The sequence below is a fragment of the Podarcis tiliguerta genome, assembly GCF_965153285.1.
Source record: "Podarcis tiliguerta genome assembly, chromosome: 10".
NCBI lineage: Eukaryota > Metazoa > Chordata > Lepidosauria > Squamata > Lacertidae > Podarcis > Podarcis tiliguerta.
In genome coordinates, this window is record NC_139543.1 from 70,640,198 (window position 1) to 70,665,376 (window position 25,179).

A 25,179-nucleotide genomic window follows, 5' to 3' on the forward strand; every position below is an offset into this window, starting at 1 on the left:
TTAAAATATCTATATAAGGGCAGACATACTTTTGTTCTGGGTTCCTCCTCCCTCCTGTGCGTGGTGAGTGAGGACCCTGTTGCAACAGATCAATAAAGATCAGGCTTACTAGCTGCTTTGCTTCTCAATATTTTCTGGTTGGCCTCTGTTATTTTCTCCTACCAATAGGGAACCTACGTAAGGACTCTAAATGGGCTCTTGGATACCCCATAAGGGAAAAAAGGGCAGATTTTTGTTTACAAAACTTCCAAGCACCTTGCGTAGTAGGCCTATCCAAACAGGAATGCCTAGAACGGCTGGTGAATTGCGCTGCGAAATTCGGAGAAGACCAAAATTTGAAGCACGATTGTGCTTCGGTCTGTGCATTGACTGGAAGAAGAGTTTGGATTTGATATCCCACTTTATCACTACCTGAAGGAGTCTCAAAGCGGCTAACATTCTCCTTTCCCTTCCTCCCCCACAACAAACACTCTGTGAGGTGAGTGAGGCTGAGAGACTTCAGAGAAGTGTGACTGGCCCAAGGTCACCCAGCAGCTGCATGTGGAGGAGCGGAGACGCGAACCAGGTTCACCAGATTACGAGTCTACCGCTCTTAACCACTACACCACACTGGAGGTGTGAACAAGGTAGCTTCTCGTCAGAATGCCAAGAGAACCTCGTTTCTCGAGTCTGCCCTATTCCCGCTTTTTGTGAAGGTGAAGTCGGGGAAAGGCAACCTTCCGTAAGCTGCTTTCAGGGTGGGAAGGAGAAAACAGCCGAGAGTTTCTTTACGGTATAGAGGCTTCCCCAGACACTTGCCTGTTATTTACATTGTACGGTGTCCCATCAAGCCATCTCCATGTTAAGGCGTCCTTTTTGAGCCCAATCCACACGCCCTTACTCGACTCCTTGGCAATCGCCTCAATGAAAAGCTGCAAGAGAGCCAAACAGAAGGCCTGACTGGGACGAAGGACCCTTTCGGGAGGACTGTTCATCGATTTTCCGGCAGAAAGCTCACACAGGAGTGAGGTAGATGTGCTATACAGTGGTACCTCTGGCTACGAACGTTCCGGAGGCCCGTTTGCAACATGAAAAGAACACAAGCCACAGCAGCACGTCTGCGCATGCGCAGGGTGTGGGTCACCGCTTCTGCGCATGCGCGCGACGTCATTTTGAGCATCTGTGCATGTGCAAGCGACGAAACCCGGAAGTAACCCTTTCCGGTACTTCCGGGTTGCCGCGGGGCGTAACCTGAAAGAACATAACATGAAGCGGTCTGTACTGAGTCAGACCCTATACTGGCAGGCAGCCAAGCCTCTCCAGGGTTTGAGGAAGAATGAACCAGGCATCTTCTGTTTGCAAGGTACATTCTCTACCAATTGATCTACACCCCTTGCCACGCAAGGTCAGATGAAACCCTGGCTTCATTGACCATGCATTCAGATTTGTCCAGTGGCATAGCATGCTGGTGGTGGGGGAACGGGATGACAAAATTATTAGGGATGCAAAATATCAACGCCCGGTGCTGCCGCAATGCAGCTGCGCTCTTCCGTCGCTGGACTCTGTTGAAAACAGCTTCTCCATGAGACCAGGAAGTGAACCTCTCCAGACCAATGGAACCATTCTTCTTTTCTTATCTCTGCGTCTGCAATCTCTTGGGTGACGCGGGCGTCATTAGGCAGCCGATTACACACACACATACTCTGTCCATTTCCCTCCATAGCCCCGGGCTCTGGCAACCCACGTTACACCACTGGAATTGTCTGTAGGATAGCAAATCCGTTCCCACCCAAATCTGCAAACTAGCCAGAAACTGACCAGCACTTAGCTGTGATGGTTGCGGGTCTATTTTAGCCTGCTGTGGGCTTGAAACACTTCTGCAAAGCAATGGACTTCCTTCATTGAATGGCACTAACAGGGCTCTGCATTTTTTCTTAAAAGCTGAAAGCTGGATAAAGCAGTAGAGGAAGGCAGTCGAGTATTTCCTGCTTCTCGAGACAGCATTCAATTCCATCTCCAGCTAAATTTGACTCGTGACTGCCGCACAGATGCTCAAAGTGGTTCTGAGTGCAAGCAGGAAGATTCTCAAGGGACCATGTGATCCCAAAGAGAAGATTCAGATGTTCTCCCGCCCCTTATTTGGCGGGAAACTCCCTTATCCCAGTGCCGTGTCCCACTGCTGTCCTTTATTGATGATGTCCCTTAAATTTCCCGGGTTTCAAAGGAAGCAGCTCCTCTCCCTCCCTCCCTGCCAGCCAGGGAGGAGGGAGGCTCCAACTGGGTTGCTTGGCTGCGTTGCTCACCCAATAAGGAGTCTAAGAACGACTGGGGGCTGGAGCTTGCATGCCTTGTGCCGATCAAATCGGCCGCGTTGCCTGGGGACTCGCCTTTGCTCAGCGCTTCCCAGCGGAGAGGTGACGGTGTTTTTCCTTGCTGCATCCCCTTTGCCGGGTTGCTGCGCTGTGGGAACCACCGCTTGAGGCTTCGTTTGGCTGCTGGCTGGGCTTTCTGCTTTTGGCTGGGAGGGGCTGAGAAGTTGAACCTACCTGTGCTCTGAAAATCCCTTATTTTGACTGCTGATCCCTTATTTTCGAGGCTGCTGGTCCCTTATTTTCAAATCTGTAAGTTGACAGCTATGCAAAGGTGCCAACTCTACAGGGCCCTGGTCTCTTTGTGCACCCAATAAAATATTTACTCCTCCCACCCATATTTTCTCCTCCCCTCCATTCCGTCCTCCTTCCCTCGGGCAATCCCCCACTAAGCCGGGTACCGCTCTCCTTTCCTGGGTTAAAGGTAAAGGTACCCCTGCCCATACGGGCCACTCGTGACCGACTCTGGGATTGCGCACCCATGTCGCTTAAGAGGCCGGGGGCCAGTGCCTGCACCAGCGCAGCACACGGAAACACCGTTTACCTTCCCGCTATAAAGCGGTACCTATTTATCTACTTGCACTTAAGGGTGCTTTCGAACTGCTAGGTGGGCAGGAGCTGGGGCCGAAAGACGGGAGCTCACCCCGCTGCGGGGATTCGAACCGCCGACCATACGATCGGCAAGTCCTAGGTGCTGAGGTTTTACCCACAGCGCCACCCGCGTTTCCTGGGTTGCCTCCTGGCTTTTGGCACCATTTCTGAGTGTGTCTGAGCCGGAGCAGCCAGGGAGAGGCAGGCAGGTATTTGGGAGTGATGGCTGGCCAGTAGGAGTGGGTGAACGGGCAGTGGGTGAGCAGCCAAAAACTTCTTGCATGTGGGTGAGGGGCGAGAGTCAGGCAGAGGAGACGGGGAGGTTTGCCTTTAAATCTCCCTCTGCTAAGCATGTAGACAAGACTTCACAACGAGTCTTTGAAAAGACACGACTGTTCCTTTTGCGACATTTCCCTGGCAAACCAAATTGCCGTTTCGTAAACCCAAGAAAAAAGCACACCAAGAGCTCTGGCCAATATCAGTTTCAGCAGTGGGAGTGGTCCCTACTCGCAAATCAATAATCAGCTGTAACAAAAACTAATCCATTCAAAAGTATGTATTCTGACAAGGGTTACAAACTCAAATAGAGATGTGAAGGTCTTAGTTTCAATCACTGAGCAGAAGTCAGAAGTCTGCTCAGATTGAAACTAAGACCATCACATCAAATCTGACTATGGACTAACATGAACTTATCTTTACTCATAAATCCTTATCTCTAATTCTGTAACGAATTATTGTGCTATACATATCCTTATGAGTTTCAGTTTGTAATCTCTGTTTGGGTTTATAATCTTAATTTGAGTTTGTAATCCTTGTCAGAATACATACTTTTGAATGGATTAGTGTTTATTTCAATTGATTATTGATTTGGGAGTAGGGACCTCTCCCACTGCTGAAACTTATATTGGCCAGAGTTCTTGGTGTGCTTTTTTCTTGGTATATTTAATAACAAGAACTCCAACTTATTTAATGATTGGTAAACTCAAACTGCTTTCTGATTATTTCTGCAAGGTGTAGAGCAGGGGTCTCCAAACTAAGGCCTGTGGGCTGGATAAGGCCCGAGGGACTTGTTTATCCGGCCCGCGGCAACCCCAGCTCCCCGCTGCAGCTGCCCGCTCTTACTGGCACTGTGCTGCGAGGCCACCCACCTCTGGGTCGGAGGAACACTGGAAATAGCTTGTGTGCATGCGCAAGGGTTATTTCCAGTGCACATCTGGGTCGGAGGAGGCCCGTGCACATGCGCACAAGCTATTTCCGGTGCTCTCCTGACCCGGAAGTGCGCCGGAAATAGCGTGTGCGCACGATTATGGGCACATGCTCCCCTGCCCTCTGGCTTGCTGCAAGATGGGCTCTGGAGACACCAGCCTGAGGCACGGTAAGTTTGCTGACCCCTGGTGTAGAGCATTTTTGCAAAAGAGCTTCGCGCATTGACTTGGTTTCCTTCCACCTGTGATTGTGTCATGCGTGATTTAGTTGAGATTCCTACATTCCAGGGGGTTGGAACTAGACAGACTTTGGGATCCCTCCGGGCTATAACAAATGTCCATTTGCAGGAAAAAAACGGTGGACATTTGTCCTGTTCCAGCGGTCCACAGTGGGTTTTCCTGGGGAGAGCGAATATATATCTGGGTGAGGCGCCAGAGGATCGCGGTCCTCAAACTTACCTCCTCTTCCTTCGTGACAATGGTGGGCAGAATTGTCCTTAATTTCTCACATTCAGTCTGAGCAAAATCAAAACCCATTGGGTGCGAGATGAGGTAAAAGAGTCGTCCTTTGAAGGGCTGCCACCCGCCATTGATCAGTTTAATTATGTTGTCTTGCGAGGCGAACCAGAAGCATGCAGGAGAGAGAGAGAGAGAGAGAGAGGCAGAGAAGGAGATGTGTTAGAAACAAGCCGGTCCATCTGTATAATGATAATGATGATGATAATGATGATGATGATAATAATAAGAATAATAAGAATAATAAATGGGTGGCTTCCAACAAAATATTAAAATACCATAATGCAGCAAACATTAAAAGCTTCCCTAAACAGGGCTGCCTTCAGATGCCTTCTAAAAGTCTGGTAGTTGTTGTTCTCTTTGCCATCTGGTGGGAGGGAGTTCCACAGGGCTTGCACCACCACCGAGAAGGCCCTCTTCCTGGTTCCCTGTAACTTGGCTTCTCGCAGCGAGGGAACCTCCAGAAGGCCCTCGGTGCTGGACCTCAGTGTCCGGGCAGAACAATGGGGGGTGGAGACGCTCCTTCAGGTATTCTGGACTGAGGCTGTTTAGGGCTTTCAAGGCCAGCACCAAAACTTTGAATTGTGCTCGGAAACGTACTGAGAGCCAACATAGGTCTTTCAAGACCGGTGTTATGTGGTCTTGATGGCCGCTCCCAGTCACCAGTCTACCTGCCACATTCTGGATTAGGGTCAGGGTCTTTGAATGAATGATGCCAATCTTTGTGTGTGTGTGCGCGCACCAGTGCTTATGTTACTGTGCCAGCAGCCGGAGTGGGAATAGTACCGGGAAATCATCAAAAGTTCCTTTGCAGAATCCGATGTGGTGTAATGGTTGGAGTGCTGGGCTAAGGCCTGAGATGAGAGAGGTGGGTTCGAATCCCCACACAAACATGAAGCTCACAGGGCAACCTTGGAGTCAGTGGCCGCCTTTCTTGGCCTGGCCTACTTTGCAGGGTTGTTGTGAAGATGAAATGGGGTGGGGTGAACCAAGCACACCCCCTTGAGATAAGGAGGCGTACAAATAAATACAGTGGTACCTCGGGTTACATACACTTCAGGTTACATACGCTTCAGGTTACAGACTCCGCTAACCCAGAAATAGTACCTTGGGTTAAGAACTTTGCTTCAGGATGAGAACAGAAATTGAATTCCAGCGACGCGGCGGCAGCGGGAGGCCCCATTAGCTAAAGTGGTGCTTCAGGTTAAGAACCGTTTCAGGTTAAGAACGGACGTCTGGAACGAATTAAGTACTTAACCTGAGGTACCACTGTATGATGAAATGAAATGCTAAAGTATGGAATGTTTAAGTTATAGGTTTATTGCACATCAAAGGTAACCTTTGTGTTATAAGAATTCTCAGGTCCCAAATATAAAATAAGCATTCGTAAATGTACGAGGCAAACACATACATAAGTATATAAACCCAGTGTCTGTAATAGTACAGGAGAACAACCCTGAAGTCATTTTGACTCTCCCAGTGACCTCAGATATTTCTCTGCAAGGAGGAAGGAAATGGGAAAGACTCTCCATTGTCTTTTGCTTACTTGACTTAAGGTCGTATTTGTGTATAAATAGGGTGAGCCTGTGACCTGGACTCAGGAATTAAAGTATTTACCATCACAAAAGAATGGCCTGGCTGTCCAGGTAAAGCAGTCAGTGACCATTATCAGGTATCCTGGCAAACAGGATTTCTGGTGTAGACCACCTCCTTTCTTCATTCCTCCTGTGTGAGAACTCGTGGGTGTAAGGTTAAGAGTGAACACATATTTGTAATAAATGCACATTAGAACTCCAGCCATTGGTCCTAAACCAAATACAATTCATTGCTGGGTTGGCCTTCAACAAGGGCAGCCAGAATTGAAGAAGGGAATAAGTTATCCAGTTCTGGAAATGATGTTGGGAAACTGCGTACGTGCAGCTACTCACACAGAGTCAATTAAGGTTTGGCAGACAGCCAGAAGGCAATCTGAAGGAGTAAGTCTCCCTGGTGATAACAGAGACATGGAGACAACTCCCTGATTGGTCAAGCTCTCTCAAGGAAGTGATAATTAATGGCCTGCTAACGGGAATGTGTTAGTTCAGAGCTCAGTGTTCAGAGTTCTGTGTGTCAGCGTAGGAGTTGTGAGTCGTGTATGAGAGAGCTAGCTAAAGATCCGTGTTCTGTTCCTGTAAATAGTCCACTGTATATAATAAACACCCAACTACAAATTCCTGGTTCCTGCTTCGTCTATTCTGTCTGCAGCCAAGTTGCCAATTGCTTCCGTGGATTCTTCGTTTACCCTGCTAGGTCTGGCTAAGGTCCTGCAACTAGTCGGAAAGTTGCGAAACACCAAGAGGTTTTTACCAATAAATGAGGGGTGGGGGGAGAAAAGGCTTCCAGCTTGTGTCTCCCCCCCTCCCCGATTCTTCTGCAGACAAACTTACCAATTGCGACATTCACTGCAGTAGTCCTTGTCTTGATGTCGCGTAGAAACCCCGCTAAATTCTCTGCCAACCCTAGGATTTCCGTATCTAGAACAATTTGCAAAAGTGCAAGTCAGGGAGGTCTCGGGCAGTCGAGCATAAATATATAGAAAGGTTCCCGGGAGTGTGAAGTGTGTCTGTCTGCCGATTGCGTTGGGTACAAGCGACGTGGCCTGCCTCCAGTCTGGAGAATAATAAACCCGAAAAATCCCCCTGTGTTGCAAAACAGAACAATCCGAACAACATCAAGCAACACATAGGCTAATAATATATTGACAATATTTCTATAACCCTATCCAAACTGTTTCAAAATTCATAAGCAGAAGACATGTAATATGTGCAGGGAGTCACAAACTAATAAGAGTCAAGTAACTATTCCATAAAGGGACGCGGGTGGCGCTGTGGGTTAAACCACAGAGCCTGGAACTTGCTGATCAGAAGGTCGGCAGTTCGAATCCCCGCGATGGGGTGAGCTCCCATTGCTCGGTCCCTGCTCCTGCCAACCTAGCAGTTCGAAAGCACGTCAAAGTGCAAGTAGATAAATAGGTACCGCTCTGGCGGGAAGGTAAACAGTGCTTCTGTGCACTGTTCTGGTTCGCCAGAAGCGGCTTAGTCATGCTGGCCACATGACCCAGTGTGACGTTAACCTATATGAGAGAGTGCTGGAGGGGAAATAGTTAAATGGGTTGCACAGACAGGACCCAGGGGGGTGGAGTCAGTGGGTCTATAAAGGAGTTCTGGGAGGAGTTCGTTGGGAGTTGTGGGTTGGTAGTTGGTTGGGTTTCATGGGTTGGCTGGTTGGTAATAGAGAGACAGTTAGGGCCGTGGGTCCTTGTGTGTGGGGAGGTAGAAGAGATAGAGAAAGGAACATAAGACTAAGAAAGTAAAGAGGAACACCGTTTGGAATGCTGTACAAGTTTTGTTTTATGTCTGAAATAAAATACACTCTATGAATTGAGAAGCTGACTGAGACTGAAGTGATTTTACCAGGGAGGACCTGGTTGGTGGCAGCGGATTAGTGGTATATGGATCAATAGTCCGTGAGATGACCGGAGGCTTCGTACGAACGCCACAAAATTGGCGGCAGCGGCAGGATACGATAAGTCTAAGAGCCTGTGAGGGGAAGCAATACACCTGGAGAGGGGCAGGGCAAATCGGTGAAGAGATTACCTGGCTCGAGGGTGTGATTGAGGATAAACCCCAGATTGCCGTGTGGCCGAGATAACAATAAGAGCAAGAGATCTCAAAAGACTGCTCTGGCGGAGGCTTAGGCTCAGGGTCAGAGGAAGGAAGCTTGAAGGGTTAGAGGGGAAAAACTTAAAGCTATTCTTTGAGGACCAGGGTCTTGGAAAGCCAAGCCGGGAGGAACAGTGCTGAGAGTGAAAGTCTCTTATTTAATTAGTGCAAAATACTGACTCAACCAAAAAGACCAAGCACCGCATGAGAGAAAACCCACATGAAAGCTCGGGAGAAGAGAATGGGAATCCCCGGGGGAAGAAACCAGAATAGATGACTAAAACCCCACCTGAAGTAGAAGTTCCACAGTTTTCAGAGGATTTTGAAAAGTGGAAATTAGTTCAAGAATATAACCTGAAATTAAAGCTTGAGAAAAATAGAACTGAATTGGAAAAAGAAAAATTGAGGGCTGAGCAGGAAAGGGAACAGCAGCGGTTTCAGTTAGAGATGAGACGGTTGGAATTAACGGCTTTAGAAAATCGTAATAATAGTAATAACACCGATGGGCAGAATCAATTGAATATAATTTAAAACGCTTTCCTGAGTTTAGAGATAAGGATAGCCCAGAAGCATTTCTAGTATCCTTCGAGAGAGCCTGTCACGATTTTCAAGTGAGAGAGGAAGAAAAAATGATGATCTTGAGAGCTAGGATAAGCGGTCCTCTAGCCGAATTATACACTCAAATGACTGAGAAACAATCCTGAAATTCTGAGGTGTACAAGCAGTTAGTATATACACACTTTGAGATTACCTCAGAGCAGTTGAGGAAAAAATTTAGAAGTGTGACAAAGGTGAGGGAGGAAACCTATGCGCAGATGGGGGCAAAGATAAAAACTTACCTCACAAGAGCAAGAGAATGCAGACACGGTACCTAAGATTAGGGAAGTGATAGCGTTGGAGCAATTTTACGACACAATAAATGGCCAATTGAAGTACCTGATAAAAGAAAGGAACCCCAAGACAATAGAGGAAGCAGCAGGTTTAGCCAATAAAATAAATGAAATCAGAGACCGTGGATTTGATGGGCCAAAATTTGGTGGGAGATATTGGGAAACAAACAAGAATAAATTTCAGCAAACCAAAGGAAAGATTACCTCAGAAACCGATAAGAGAAGCAGCCCCTCATCAGAAAGCCCACATGAGAAGGCACACACCCATACACAGTTTTCTGAGGGAAAAGTCAATAAAACAAGTTATGCAGGACCCAAAGACATTTCATGCTGGAGATGTGGGAAATTAGGTCATAAAAGTTTTGATTGTAAGCCAGGAAAAGAAACATCTAGTTATAGCACCACACAGAAACAGACATATTGTATGCAGCCTGTGGAGCAGGGCCCAACTAGTCAGGTTGTCAAGGAAACGGCCATGCCCACTAGGCCCGAGCCTGCTGAGGTAGTAGAGGCTGAAGTCGTGCACTGTTATGCGATTCAACAAGATAATCTCTTGTTAAAGAACGCTGGAGAGTTTATCTGGATAGACGGAAAAAGATATCTCGGGTTAAAGGACACGGGATTGCAAGTCACCATAGTCCAACTGGAGAAAATCAAGGATGAGGCCATAATTCCAGGAAAAGTAATGAAATTAAAAGGAATTTCGAAACAAGCAGAGATCCTAAAGGTGGTGGAAATAGATGTTGGGTTCAAAAACTGGGCAGGTAGCCCTTTCGGAAGAAATTCCCGCCCCTGTGCTCATTGGTTGGGGCATTTTAGAACATGTGCAGAGTACTTTCATAGTTACCAGAGCAAAAGGGAGCCCACAGTCACCTAAACCTGAGGGGGTGGATACAGTAGCAGAGGCAGACAGTGCTGAAGGACAGCAAGGGGATGATCAGTGTGAGGAAGGAAAAGACAAGGTCTGTTTCGGGGGCCTAATCCAGCCCGCTGGTTGGTTTAACCTGGGCCTTGTGGCAGTTTATTTCCTGGGGTAAAACCCCAACAACTTCAACTTCAACAACTTTGGGGTAAATCGTAAAAAAAAGCTCAATCCCTTAAAAGGTCAACAACCTTGGTCAGCCCTCACGTATGTTCACTTCATCAAATCTGGCCCTCTTTGAAAAACGTTTGGGTACCCCTGGTGTAGACAGAACGCTAGTAGCATGATAAAGGCTACCCACAGGTGCAATGAATCACATGAAATTCGGCCCTGTGTGCCTTCCAACGACATGATCCTATGTCAAGTGGGCACACACCCCTCTGTCCCCTCTGTCCCCTCCCCACTTCAACCCATGTACTGAGCCACCAGGGGTGTCTCGCCCATAGAGGCAAGTGGTGCGGGGTGCCAGGGTGCCAAATTCTGAAGGGCGCCAGGGAAGAGGCAGCCCTGCAAAGCTGCCGGCAGCACCGTAAAAAGTGTTAGGATGTTCCATTCCACCATAAGGAACAGACATGGGACTGTTGCGTGTCACATGTCTGTAACACATACCAGCATTGCATGCTGGGAACTTCCGTTTGTGTATAGCTTTCTGTTTTGCTTTGGACACGAAGGAGATCAGACATGTTTCCTTTTGTCCTGATTGACGCTGAATAAAACCTGCTTGTAAAAACAGCCTCTTGTGCCACTTCTGTTTGCACAGCTGAATAGCGTGCTCAGTCTTCTAAAGCCTGGGTCGCTGCACGCAACAGTCCCATGTCTGTTCCTTTGCAGGACTGGAGGATGCGGGCAGCGGCTGGAGGGCAGCACCTGCGGCGGGCAAGGGCAACGAGCTGATGCCAGGAGGCACTGTGTCCAGCCTCCGCCTCTTCCCTGCTCCGTATAGTTAAAGCTATGGTTTTCCAAGTAGTGATGTATGGAAGTGAGAGCTGGACCATCAAGAAGGCTGATCGGCGAAGAATGGATGCTTTTGAATTCTGGTGCTGGAGGAGACTCTTGAGAGTCCCGTGGACTGCAAGAAGATCAAACCGATCCATTCTGAAGGAAATCAGCCCTGAGTGCTCACTGGAAGGACTGATCCTGAAGCTGAGACTCCAAGACTTTGGCCACCTCATGAGAAGAGAAGACTCCCTGGAAAAGACCCTGATGTTGGGAAAGATGGAGGGCACAAGGAGAAGGGGACGACAGAGGACAAGATGGTGGGACAGTGTTCTCGAAGCTAGCAGCATGAGTTTGACCAAACTGCGGGAGACAGTGGAAGACAAGAGGGCCTGGAGTGCTCGGGTCCAGGGGGTCACGAAGAGTCGGACATGACTAAACGACTAAACAACAACAAGGATCGGAGGTCGCCCGGCACACCGGGCCGGTGGGCTGGAGCCAGCTGGGGGGCCTGCCAATTGCCCCTGTTTCCTTGGGTGCATGCCAACAAAAACTTCGGCAACTCTGGGAAATGGGGGGGGAGGGGGCACCAGAGGGATCTTTGCACCACGGCGCCGGATATACTTAAAATGGCCCTGTGAGCCACAACACTGGAGGATGGGGCCAGTGGTTGGGGGCTTGGTGAGAGTGGCGGGTGGGCAGGTAGGTAGGACGCAGGCATTCTCATAGCAAGCCATCTCTTACCATTCAATGCATCGAGGGTTTGATTGTGACTGACGAAAAAGACCCGTATTGTCTTCGCAGCGTCGATGTTGTCCGATAGCCGTATGACCCGTTGCTCATCTATTGTGGAGGAAGGCAGGAAAGACAGGCTGCTATAACACAGGGGGGACGTCCCAGACAAGACTGGCAAGTTAATTTTCCACAGTTACTGTTATGTACTGAAGTTCTCACCCTGGGCCAGCAGAGGGATACTGTAGATAGTTATGCAAATAAGGGATCGAAAGTGACGTTCAGTGATTGGATAGTTTTAGAAAATTGTTACAGTAACGTTGTACTGGAGCTCTATATAAGCAGGCTGACTGAACCCTTCAGTTCAGTTCTGTCCTGGCCTGTGAATAAACAAGAGCTGTTTGAAGAATCGCTGTGTCGTCTGATATGTTCACCCACAACTTAACAGTTACGTTTTCACAATTAAAAGCAAGAGTTAGCCCACATTTCTATCAGATCTAGATTTATGCAGATACATTTTCACTAACCTTCTCTTTGAGATGCTTTGAATCTTCCTTCCCTACCCTCTCCTGGTTCCTTATGCAAACAAAGTTCTGCTGCATTTCCATACTTAAAACTTTCCCAATTATTATTTCCCTTAATTTTATCTAATTTCCTGCTAGTTGCAAGTGTTTACTTAAAACCCCGCCAATGTACCAACTTGTTTGCAGTATTTTTGCACATAAACAATAGACGATTCCTACTCTTTTTTAAAAACTTATTGTTGTCATAGTCCAGGGATGTCCAACTGGTCGACATGTCGACGCTTGGGCTCATTTTCCTCTGTGGGGAAATAAATAACTATAATTTGCACCCGTGCTGCTTCCCTCCACCACAACTCGACATCCTTTACTGCATAATCTTATTTACCTTGTGTCCTTATATTGATCCTTTTATATCTATTAATAACTTTACCTTGAATTAGTTCCTCTACACTTATTCTATACATATCAATGTGTTTTCTTTAGAACAGCGTTTTTCTCATATATTCCTCAAAACATTGCCATGCCTTCCTTAGACTGATTAGACTGATTTCTTATGGCTGCCGTTAGTTTAGCTAATTCTATACATTCACATAATCTACTGGTCCAATCTTCCTTTGTGGGGATAGTATCCCCTTTCCATTTTCTAGCAAGTAATAATCCGGCTGCGGCTGTAGCATATAAGAATAATCTTTTCTTATCCTGTGGGATGTCTTTTCCTAAAATCCCCAATAAATATGCCTGCAGTATCTTTTCTACTGAAATTTTAAACATTGGGTTTTCCATGATGGCATTACAGGCGGTAAATCTAATATCCAACCTCCAAAGTCTCTCCCACTGTTCCATCTGAATTGTATGGCCGATACAAACTATTTGAAGAGCAATTGTAATCAACAAATTACGCCAGTAGGACTACAAGAAGTTTTGTAAGGAGAAATGTAGGAAGCATTGCAAAGTAGAGAAAGAATAGAGATATTAGTTATGAGTTAAATGTAACTGTGGAAGTAAGAAAGGTTTATTTCGTGAACAGATTGGAAAATTTTCAGATGTGATTAATGGAAGTCAAAAAAAATATGGTATAAGATATGAAAGTATGTTTAATTACTGTTGAAAATGATATGTCGAAAAACTAATAAAAATTTATATAAAAATAAAATAATAATTGTATAGCTGATGTCCTGGGCCCATTTTATCATAACATCTTTTACTTGTTCGTCTTTCAGATCCCATTCTAGTAGTAAGTTATGAATTTTAGATAATAATTTCTTATTGGTTCTTAATAGAACAATTTGCAGTTTAGAGTCTTCTTTTCCAAAACCTAATTTTTTTTATCCATATTAAATATATTATTTAACTGGTGATACTGGAGCCAATCGGCGAGGTGACTGCAATTACAAAAATAAATATGAAAAGTAATTGGGCAACCTAGAATCAATTACTAAAAGAAGAGCAAGGACATTTGAAATTAAAATGATTCTGGCCTTTTTCTTCGTGTGTCTCTGTTGGGTATAGTGAAGGGTTAACCTTCTATGCCTCGAGACTGAGGGGATGGGCTTACAAGGGAAGTAAGCCCGGACGTGACGAAAGCAGCTTGGAATGCTGTGAGCTGAGTGGAAATCGAAAGCAGGTTGTTGCGTCGCTGCAAGCAGAGGGAGAAGATGCAGCTTGAATCAGATGGAAGCTGGAGTTTGTAAATACACTACTTTTGTGCCAATAAAGAGATTTTAGGACAGAAGAAACGTTTTGGGCTGATTAACTGCTCTTTCGACACACGACCACTGTGCAACTTTGCTAATTGCTAATTGCTTTACGACCTGCAGAGGCTCACAGGGGGAAGCGTGCTGGACGCCGAACAATAAAGCAATAAATCTACCGAAGAGTCCCCCCGCCTTGCCCTACGTTGGAGTAAAACACACTTATTCTGAACAGAGGTGAACTTACAGTTATGGTACAGCACACTTGAGCCAATTATCATCAACAAACACAGCCAGAATGTATTCGTTGCTCCCCTTTTAATTTTCTGGATAGCTTCCTCTTTTTCTAAAGGGAAGAGAGGGAATGGAAATTAATCCGACGCCACCAGTAGCAAATATGCCCCTCTCATCAGTTTGAAAAGGCTATTGGAGACAGTGTGAAGCAGTGGTTACAGTGCTGGGTGAGGACTTGGGTTCGAATCCCTACTTCGCCGTGAACTTCACTGGGTGACCTGGGAAGGGCCGTGGCCTGATTTCAGTCTCACAGGGTCGTTGCACAGATTAAACGCATAGCAGGAGAAGGTCCAGCTCCGAGGTCCTTCTGGCGGTTCCCTCCCTGCGAGAAGTGAGGTTACAGGGAACCAGGCAGAGGGCCTTCTCGGTGGTGGCGCCCGCCCTGTGGAACACCCTTCCACCAGATGTCAAAGAGAAAAACAACTATAGTGGCACCTCGGGTTACATACAGACTCCGCTAACCCAGAAATAGTGCTTCAGGTTAAGAGAACTTTGCTTCAGGATAAGAACAGAAATCATGCGGTGGCGGCACAGTGGCAGCAGGAGGCCTGTCAGGGAACTGCCATCAGTGCCGGAGGGAGAGAGCAAGCTCCAAAGGGATTCCAGAGAGTGTCCCGGGATTGGGAGAGGCAGCCCATCTTCTGGGGAAGAGAATCAGCGTAGCACTAGTGGAGAAGGGGGGCAGATTGGGGAATCGGCAAGGCAGTCCCATGACTCCTTGCCGGGGACCAGCGGGGAGAGTAAGGGTCCTCCGCTGCCTACGCCCTCCTTGCGCAGAGGGCTTCCGCGCAGGGAGAGTAGGAGAAGACTAGGCATCAAAGAGCTTCTTTGCTGAAAGAAGTTTAAGAAACGCCCACTGACGGATTCTGCCAGCGATTGAGACAGCCACGGGTGAGTGGCTGTCCAGACAGAAAAGGTTCACTCAGGCAACCCAGGCAGGTGTTGGCACCGGCTTACGCACGAACAACCCCTAGAACCATTACAGCAATCCGTCAGTCTCTGACATTGCTTGTGTGCAGCCCCAGAGAGGCAGCACGATGAGCCAAACAGGGCCGGCCAGAGAGACAGAGCAAGAAGCCATGGTGCGAGGTCTGGTCGAGAGGAACCGAGACCTGGAGGCACATGTAGCTACCCTGTCTGCGTGGCTGGAGGAGAGACGGGCTCAGGATGCACAGGGCAGAGCCACCCCGATAGGGAGGAAGGTCCCGGGTCTGGTACACAAGTTTGGTGGAAAGCCCCATGACTACAATGCCTTCCGAACGCAAATTCAGTACGCTTTGGAATAGCAGAAAAATGACTTTGCGGATGATGGGGAGAGGGTGGCTTACATTGTGGGACATCTGCAGGATGGGCGCGCGAATGGATCAGGCCCCTAATGGCGACGCAGAATGATGCATTGAAGGATCTTAAGAAATTCTACCAGGGAATGGACGCGATGTTCTCCAGCGAGGTTGAGAAAACCGTGACACGGCGGGAGCTGATGGGGTGCAAGCAGGGGGGCCTGTCCATCAGAAACTACTGGTCGCGTTTTGCGATGTTAGTCCACAAGCTCGGGTGGGATCTGGACTCTGAACCAATGCAAATGTTGTTTGAAGCGGGTTTGTCCCCCTAAGTGAAAGACGAGTTGTCCCGAGCGCTCCGCCTGCGGTCGATGGATGAACTCACAAAGACTGTGCTTGCGATAGGTGTACGCCAGGAAGCGCGGTTTCAGGAGAAGCGGGAGATAAGGGTGGAACGTTTCCATGACAACTGCATTCCGGAGATGCTGAGGGAGCCTTCCCAGGCGGCGGAGCCGATGGAAATTGATGGAGCGCACGCACGCGAAGTTTCAAACGCTGGTGAAGGTCGGGGAGGCGAAGGAGTGGAAAACTACCAAGAAGTGTTTCCTCTGTCAGCGACCGGGACATTTTGCAAAGGTCTGCCCACAACTAAAAGCCTGGCAAGGCATGATGGGGGCTGCAGGCCATGACGAGAAGGGGGAGGAGGGGCCAGTGCAGGGAAACGACAATGCCTGGCTGCCAACCAGCAGGGACAGCAGCCAGGCCAGCAACCAATAGAAGTGCCCCAGCCTGACCCCCCCCCCAAGGCAGCTATAGCCATAGTGGTGGTGCTAGAACTCCCAAATGGGCACCCCTTCAAAGTGGAGGGACTGCTAGATTCTGGCAGATCGTGTAATTTCTTCAGCAGAGACTCCACCTGCTATCCCTGGATTTTCCCTTGCAAGTGACCACCATCGATGGCAGGGAACTCCTGGGAGGGGAAGTGACACACCAGACACCGCCAATGCGAATGAGGGTTTCTAGGCACACAGAAACCATTGCCTTTCACGTGGCCATGCTGGCAGGACCCCCAATAATACTGGGAATGAGCTGGCTGGCAATACATGACCCAGTGGTGTCATGGCATCAGCGGTTGGTCACCTTTGGGTCAGCTTACTGCTTAGAACACTGTCTGGGAGGGAAGGAACCAAGAATGACTGTGGCCAGGGTGGCTGGGTTGGCCCTGGAGCAAAAAGGGGAGGTGTCACCACAATATGCTGATTTGAAGGAGGTCTTCAGCGAGAGGGAGGCTGATAGACTGCCCCCCCACAGGCCCTTTGGCTGCCAAATCAACCTGCTTCCAGGGGCTCAGTTAACAGTGGGTAAGCTGTATGCCATGTCTGACCGGGAGATGCAGGAGCTGCGGCAGTTTATTGACAAGAACCTGAAGAGAGGTTTCATAAGGGAATCAAAGGCGGTGGGGGGCAGTCCAGTGTTCTTTGTGGACAAAAAAGAGAAAAAATCAGCCCAGATTAGTCGTGGATTACCAGGCCCTAAATATGGTGTCAGAACCCGTGACTTTCCCAATGCCCAGGATTGACAATATTTTGACACGTGTGAGGCAGGGGAAGATTTTTACCAAGCTGGACCTCAGGGGAGCATACAATCTGATTAGGATAAGGGAGGGGGACGAATGGAAAACGACCATGTTCACCCCCCTGGGGGCTTTTGAGTACTTAGTCATGCCATTTGGATTACAATCGGGGTCTGCCTGCTTTCAAGCCTTCATGCACCATGTGTTGGGGCCCCTGCTATACAAGAATTGTGTAGCCTTTTTGGATGACGTCTTAATCTATTCGGACAATGAAAAGCAAGACGTCAGAGACGTCAGGGATGAAGAAGCATCAGTTGTGGGTCAAGCTGGAAAAATGCCAATTCCACGCCAGGGAGGTCGGGTTCCTGGGGTACAGGTTGTCAGACAAAGAACTAGCCATGGATCCGGGCAAAGTGAAGGCAGTGCTGGAATGGAAAGCCCCCCAAAACAGAAAGGATGTGCAGAGGTTCCTAGGCTTCAGCAACTTCTACAGGAAGTTCATAAAGAACTTCGCTCACTTGACAGCGCCCATAACGAATTGTCTTAGTAGCAAAAAGAAGTTCGCATGGACAGAGGGTGCACAGCAATCCTTTGAAAAACTGAAGAAGGCGTTCGCCTCGGAAGAGGAGCTCCTGCACGTGGATCCAGAGAAGTCCATGAGACTGGAGACAGACGCGTCTGACCGCACGATTGGAGCAGTCCTTTTGCAACCCGGGGCCAAGCAGAACTGGAGGCCATGTGCCTTTTTCTCTAGGAAGCTGAGCAAGTCAGAGCAAAACTACATGGTGTATGACCGAGAACTGCTTGCAATCTATGCGGCATTTCAGCAATGGAGACATCTATTGATAGGGGCGCGGCACAAGATCCAGGTCCGAACTGAACACAAGAACTTGGAATACTGGCGGACCGCGCGAGTGCTCAACCAGAGACAGATCAGATGGTCCCAGGAGTTCACCAAGTTTTCCTTTGAGATCCGATACGTGCCGGGAGAGGAAAACGTAAGGGCAGATGCTCTCTCCTGGAAACCGGAGTACATGGAAGGAGAGGGGCCACCAGAGACCAGGCATGTGTTCCCCGAGGACAGGTGGGTGGGTGTGGGAGCGTTGGTTGGGAAACGAGAACTGGCAGGGCTCACCAGAGACGATGAGTTTGCTCAGACAAAAATCAGGGAACTCAGGGACGGAAAGGAAGTCAATGGAGGGTTTGAGGAAAAGGAAGGGCTACTGTACTATAAGGGGGCACTGTATGTACCGGGGAAGACTTTGAGGGGGAAGGTACTTAGACAACTCCATGACAACCCAACAGCTGGGCACTTTGGACAGCACAAGACCATGCTACTTGTCACCAGGCAGTTCTGGTGGCCAAAGGTGAGGGAAGACGTACGAGAATATGTACGAGGGTGCGACCGATATCAGAGGGCTAAGGGGGAAAGGGCTGCCCCCGCGGGGTTACTGGAACCCTTACTCACACCGGAAAAGCCCTAGGAGGTGGTGTCCATTGATTTTATGACAGATCTGCCCAAGTCAAGGGGAAAGACAGCGGTCATGGTAGTAGTCAATCTACCGGCTAAAATGTGCCATTTCGTAGCTTGCTCACATGCAGCAACGGCAGAGGAGACAGCCAGGCTGTTTGTGGATCACATTTTTAGACTGCATGGGGCTCCCTTGAGGGTAATCTCGGATCGCGGGAAACAATTTACTTCCCGGTTCTGGCAGAAACTCATGAGCTTGCTACAGGTCGAGGTGAGCTTCTCGACGGCGAGGCACCCAGAAACCAACGAATTAAGTACGTAACCAGAGATACCACTGTACCTGACTTTTAGAAGACATCTGAAGGCAGCCCTGTTTAGGGAAATTTTTAAGGTTTGATGTTTTATCGTGTTTTTAATTCTGTTGGGAGCTGCCCAGAGTGGCTGGAGAAACCCAGGCAGATGAGTGGGGTATAAATGATGATGATGATGATAATGATGATGATGATGATGGACGACCCCTTGAGCTCTTTGGGGGTATAAATGCAATAAATAAATGAAATATCCCGCGGCAGATCATGTAAATGAGGAAGAGACAGCCAGCTTCCAGGGCCGCATTTAGGTTTGATGAGGCCCTCAGCTGCTGAAGGTAATGGACCCAATGAGATGGGCGGGGTATAAATAATAAATTATTATTATTATATTATTACTGTAGTAGCCTTTGAAAGGCGTGCTTTCTGGATTTTGAGATGTATGTGAGAACGTGCATCTTGTGTAACGTACGAAATAGATTCCATTCAAGGCAACTACTTGCAAAAATGCAACTCTAAGATTCTTTGATTAGGTGCGCAGGATACAGACCAAGTTGCTCTTTTTCTTCTTCAGTTAATTCTTTTTCCTCTTCTTCTACTTCCTCTTCTACCTCTTCTCCTCCTTCTCCTTCTTCTCCTTCTTCGCCTTTTTCGCCTTTTTCGCCTTTTTCGCCTTTTCCGCCTTTTTCCCCACCTTTTTTTGCTTCTGCCCCTACTTTCTTTGCTTTCTTATCTGCAAAATAATGTCTGTGTTAGAAGAGGCCAGCAACACACACCAGAATTACAAGCAGTCGAGTAGTTCTGCCTTCTCTCTGACACCCAATACCATTTCTCCGTTTTCTCCAAGTTGAACACCTACCACTTGCTTGTTCTTCCTCTTCCATCAGACATAGCTGAGGAAACCTTTTATTATTTTCCACCTCTCTTGCAAGCCTGAGCTCATTCTGAGCTTTAGCCAGCCTGACTTTCCCGCTGCAACTGCTGGCTACTTGTGTATACGCCTCTTTTGAGAGTCCTCCTTTCTTCTATTTCTTATACATGGAGCTGACCTTGAAAGCCCTAAATGGCCTCAGCCCAGTATCCCTGAAGGAGCGTCTTCACCCCCATCGTCCATCCCGGACACTGAGGTCCAGCTCCGAGGGCCTTCTGGCAGTTCCCTCCCTGCGAGAAATGAGGTTACCGCGAACCAGGCAGAGGGCCTTCTCGGTGGTGGCACCCGCCCTGTGCAATGTCCTCCCATCAGATGTCAAGGAAATAAAGAACTTCCTGGCTTTTAAAAGACATCTGAAAGCAGCCATGTATCAGGAAGTTTCCAGCATGAATCCAGAACATTTTTATGCATTGATGCGATGTTAAGCACCACCGCAATGTGGCCCAGCTCCTTATGAGGTTCGCTGGGCTTGAAGCAATGATTCTTCAACATCAACGTCATGTTGTGCGGATGCCTAATGATCGTCTTCCAAAGCAACTACTCTATTCCAAACTTAAAAATGGAAAGCGTAATGCTAGTGGTCAACAAAAGAGATTTAAAAACTGTCTCAAGGCAAATCTTTAAAAAATGTAGTATAAACACTGACAACTGGGAATCACTGGCCTGCGAGCGCTCCAGTTGGAGAACAGCCTTGACCAAAGGTGTCGTGGGCTTTGAAGACACTCGAACTCAGGATGCAAGGGAGAAACGTGTCAATAGGAAGGCACACTTGGCAAATCCACACCGGGATCAACTCCAGTCCGGAAAGCAATGTCCCCACTGTGGAAGGACGTGTGGATCCAAAATTGGCCTCCACAGTCACTTACGGACTCACTTTTAAAACCATGTTTGTGGAAGGCAATCTTACTCGGCTACGAGGGATCGCCAAAGAAAGAAGAATTCTAAAAAAGCAGGACATGAAATCCTTGGCAGAGCAGCTGGCTGTCTAGGCCGGGCACCCACAGAGCAGATTTCTCACCCCCTTCCACTGCCTGTTCCTGAACCCAGTATGGGCATGGCGGCATACATACCTACTGCAGGCATCCTTTCATGTTCTCTGTAAAACAAGAAGGGAAAATATCAGTGCACAGCAGACTTAAGGTTATAAGGACATAGGAACGACCTGGGATGGATCTACACTTGTGCTTTATAACGTTAAAAAGGCGTTATTTTAAAAAATGCCTCTTGTGGCTTAACAACATGAAAACTTTGCTACAGAAGATGTGAGCCAAGAAACAATGGCTGATTAGACCAGGGGTCAGCAAACTTTTTCAGCAGAGGGCCGGTCCACTGTCCCTCAGACCTTGTGCGGGGATGGATTATATTTTTTGGGAAAAAGAAGAACAAATTGCTATGCCCCACAAATAACCCAGATATGCATTTCAGATAAAAGGGCACTTTCTACTCATGTAAAAACACGCTGATTCCCAGACCGTCCGCGGGCCAGATTTAGAAGGCGATTGGGTGGAATCCGGCCCCCGGGCCTTAGTTTGCCTACCCATGGATTAGACTGAGAATAAAAATGGATAATATTAGTTTTGAATTTGAAAAAATACTGAAAATGCAGAGACATGAATGGGAACGATTATCTCTAGACATCTGAAACATGGGAAGTCCCGAGAAATTTTTTTTATAATTGGAATATATAATTAGTGTGTTGTTATTACTGTAATTTGGATTGATTTTATTTGTCATTAACTGGAAGATTGTTAATGAAAATGAATAAATTCTTTAACAAAAAACAAAAAGGTGTTATTAAATGTGGCACCAGAGGGCGCTGCAGAGCAGTGAACCTTTGGCAATGGAGAACTGTGTTGAGAGTTAGATAACATTATATTGAATAAGGTTTTTGCAGATTAGTGTAGATGGAGCAGGCGTCTAGTCCAGCATCCTGTTCACACAGAAACCCACAAGCCAGATAAGAGTCCTGTTGCTTCCAGCAACTGGTTTTCTGAAGCATTGCTGCCTCTGACTGTGGGGGCAGATCAGAGCCATTGTGGCATCTAAGAACTTCTAAAAACCACCCAAATCTTTCTTGTCACTAAGTCCCAGGGAAAGTCCAGACCAGAAAATGCCGGATGTAGAAACAAGGTGCAACCTAATTGTACCCGGTTTCTCATCCACCCGGGTCCAGAATGGTTGCTAACCCTCGCCCTGGCAAGGTAAAGGCAAAGGGACCCCTGACACAGAAGCACACAGAAATGCCATTTACCTTCCCGCTGGAGTGGTACCTATTTATCTACTTGTTCTTTGATGGGCTTTGGAACTGCTAGGTTGGCAGGAGCAGGGACCGAGCAACGGGAGCTCACCCCGTCATGGGGATTCGAACTGCCGACCTAATTGTACCTGCTTCCTCACCCACCTGGGTCTGGAATGGTTGGCAACCCTCCCCCTGGCAAAGAACAGAACAAAAACACAACAAAAACATAATAAAAACAAAACAAAAAAGGCACATTTGGGATTTTGTGACTGTCAGGAGTCCAGGTTCTTAGCTTGATAACACAGTAAGTGTAGATCAGGGGTCGGCAAATATTTTTAGCCGCAGGACGGTCCACTGTCCCTCAGACCTTGTGGCAGGCCAGAGGAGCAGCAGGGGGGGCTGGAAGAAGAGGCGATGGGGGCAAGTGGTCCTCCTCCCCACCTCCAGCCTCTGCACTTACCTTCCCAGGGGCTGCCACTGCTGCCGCCGCCACCACTGCTTCCCGTGGGTAGACAGAGTGAGCTCATCCGCTCCACTCTCTGGCCCACAGGAGTACCAGGGTGGCAGCGGCGGAGGGAAGATGAGCGGCATGGAAGGACTGGCTCCGGAGAGGAGCTGCTTAAAATGGCGCTCAGCCAATTCAGCCTAGTCCCCTTCCTCCTCTAGGCAGGGCAGGGAGAAGCCAGGAGGAGCGAGGGAGGAGGCGCCGTCACGGTGTGTGTGAGGGAGAGGGGGGAGAAATGGAATGGCACAGGGGGGAAAATGGTCCAGCTCAAATGAATAGAATCCCCACGCCCATCCACGGACAATCTGCAGGCCAGATCCTGAAGGCAATTGGGCCTCATCCGGCCCATGGGCCTTAGTTTGCCGACCCCTGGCATAGATAATTAAAAAGGAGGATTTATTGGGAAAACAAACAGATAGCTCCAGACAGTTCTAACAAAGCCTATGGCATCATTACTCAAGATGACCCTTCTGAAGACTCCTTCCGGTATCTACAGAATATCGAACTTTCGCACCTTACATCTCATGTTTTGCTTCCTGTCTAGTAGCCCTCCCAGGGAGCAGAAAATACTACTTATGTATGTGGCTACAGCTGCGCGGATGCTATTGGCCCAGAGATGGAAAGAAGATAAAGTCCCTATCAGAGAAGAATGGCAGATGAAGTTAATGGACTATGCAGAAATGGCTAAGATGACCGGAAGAGTCAGAAATCAGGAAGACCAAAGTTTTAATAATGGGGGAAATTTATCATATATCTTAAAAACACCTGTAAACAGTTAAAATCGTTAGTAGGATTGGAATAACACCTGTAGTTTAATGGTGAATTCTGGACACAATGGAAGAGGTAAAGGGTTTGGATTATCACAAAAGATGCAGGAGGACATGATTAATAGTAGGACCCACAAAGGGGAGGATGGAAGTCCAGGAGATTCCTTCGAATCTGGTTTTTATGATTTATGTTGGATATATCTCTGTAAAATTTTAATTTGAAAAACCAACTAAATAATTTTTTTAAAAAGCAAAGCAACTGTCCAGTTGGACTTTGGTGAGCTGAAGCTGAATGCCTGTATTTTGCACGTGGGAGTTTCCTGGGTTGAACCCGGGTTCGAAGACCCAGATGAAGGGTCTTGGGGGTTATATCCCGGAGAGATCTCCTTTCTCCCGAGATTTTGGGGAGCTGTTTCCAGCAGTCCCTGGGACACTGATCACCAGTGAGTTGACGAAAGACAAGGCGATTACCCTCCCTCTGCGTTGCCCAGTTGGTTACCTTGGCGCATTGATGGATCGATCCCCCTTTGCTCTGCCTCCGGCTCTTCCGGCAGATGCCCCTCCCTCCAACGGCTTCGACCACCTTCGGATTTGATGCAGAACATTCCAGAACCTCACCATTCAGCTCCTCCTGCGCCCTGATTGGCTGCCTGCCCTTTCTAATCTGCTTCTTCTTCTTTGGCAATTCCTTGTAGCCGAGTAAGATTGCCTTCCATAAACACGGTTTTAACAATGAGTCCTTAAGTGACTGTGGAGGCCAATTCTGGATCCACACGTCCTTCCACAGTGCGGACATTGGTTTCCGGGTGGGAGTTGATCATGGTGTGGATTTGCCAAGCATGCCTTCCTCTTAGCACGTTTCTCCCTTGCGTCCTGAGTTTGTCTTCAAAGCCCATGACACCTTTGGTCAAGGCTGTTCTCCAACTGGAGTGCTCGCAGGTCAGTGTTTCCCAGGTGTCAGTGTTTATAATACCTTTTTTTAGATTTGCCTTGAGACAGTCTTTAAACCTCTTTTGTTGACCACCAGCATAATGCTTTCCATTTTTAAGTTCGGAATAGAGTACAGTGGTACCTCGGGTTAAGAACTTAATTCGTTCTGGAGGTCTGTTCTTAACCTAAAACTGTTCTTAACCACTTTAGCTAATGGAGCCTCCCACTGCCAACGTGCCAACGTATCACAGTTCCTGTTCTCATCCTGAAGCAAAGTTCTTAACCGGAGGTACTATTTCTGGATTAGCGGAATCTGTAACCTGAAGCATCTGTAACCCAAGGTACCACTGTAGTCGCTTTGGCAGACGATAGTCAGCCATCCACACAACATGACCAGTCCAACGAAGTTGATGTTGAAGAATCATCGCGTTGAAACTGGTGATCTTTGCTTCTTCCAGTACACTGGCATTAGTTCGCCTGTCTTCCCAAGTGATGTGTAAAATTTTTCTGAGACACATTCCACCCAGGGCCTAAGCCCAGGGAGATGGGACAAACATGCCTAAAAAGCCTTGCTCTTCATAATACTCATGCTAACAGATCTAGATCAAGGGAAGTAATAGTGCCACTGTATTCTGCTCTGGTCAGACCTCACCTGGAGTACTGTGTCCAGTTCTGGGCACCACAGTTCAAGAAGGACATTGACAAACTGGAACGTGTCCAGAGGAGGGCAACCAAAATGGTCAAAGGCCTGGAAATGATGCCTTATGAGGAACGGCTAAGGGAACTGGGCATGTTTAGCCTGGAGAAGAGGAGGTTAAGGGGTGA

The 25,179-nt window shown here is 47.9% G+C and overlaps 1 protein-coding gene across 1 annotated transcript; it reads right to left on the reverse strand.

Annotated features, from left to right (window-relative positions):
• Positions 1-752: 752 nt before the first annotated feature.
• LOC310659211 (uncharacterized protein) lies at positions 753-24,009 on the reverse strand. Its single transcript, XM_083402449.1, has 8 exons — positions 23,924-24,009; positions 20,984-21,009; positions 19,533-19,715; positions 14,304-14,402; positions 11,854-11,952; positions 7,087-7,173; positions 4,604-4,755; positions 753-911 (listed from the first exon to the last, which is right to left on the reverse strand). Exons 2-8 carry the CDS (start codon positions 20,994-20,996, stop codon positions 768-770), a joined length of 777 nt encoding a protein of 258 aa, XP_083258575.1. The 5' UTR covers positions 20,997-21,009; positions 23,924-24,009; the 3' UTR covers positions 753-767.
• Positions 24,010-25,179: the final 1,170 nt, after the last annotated feature.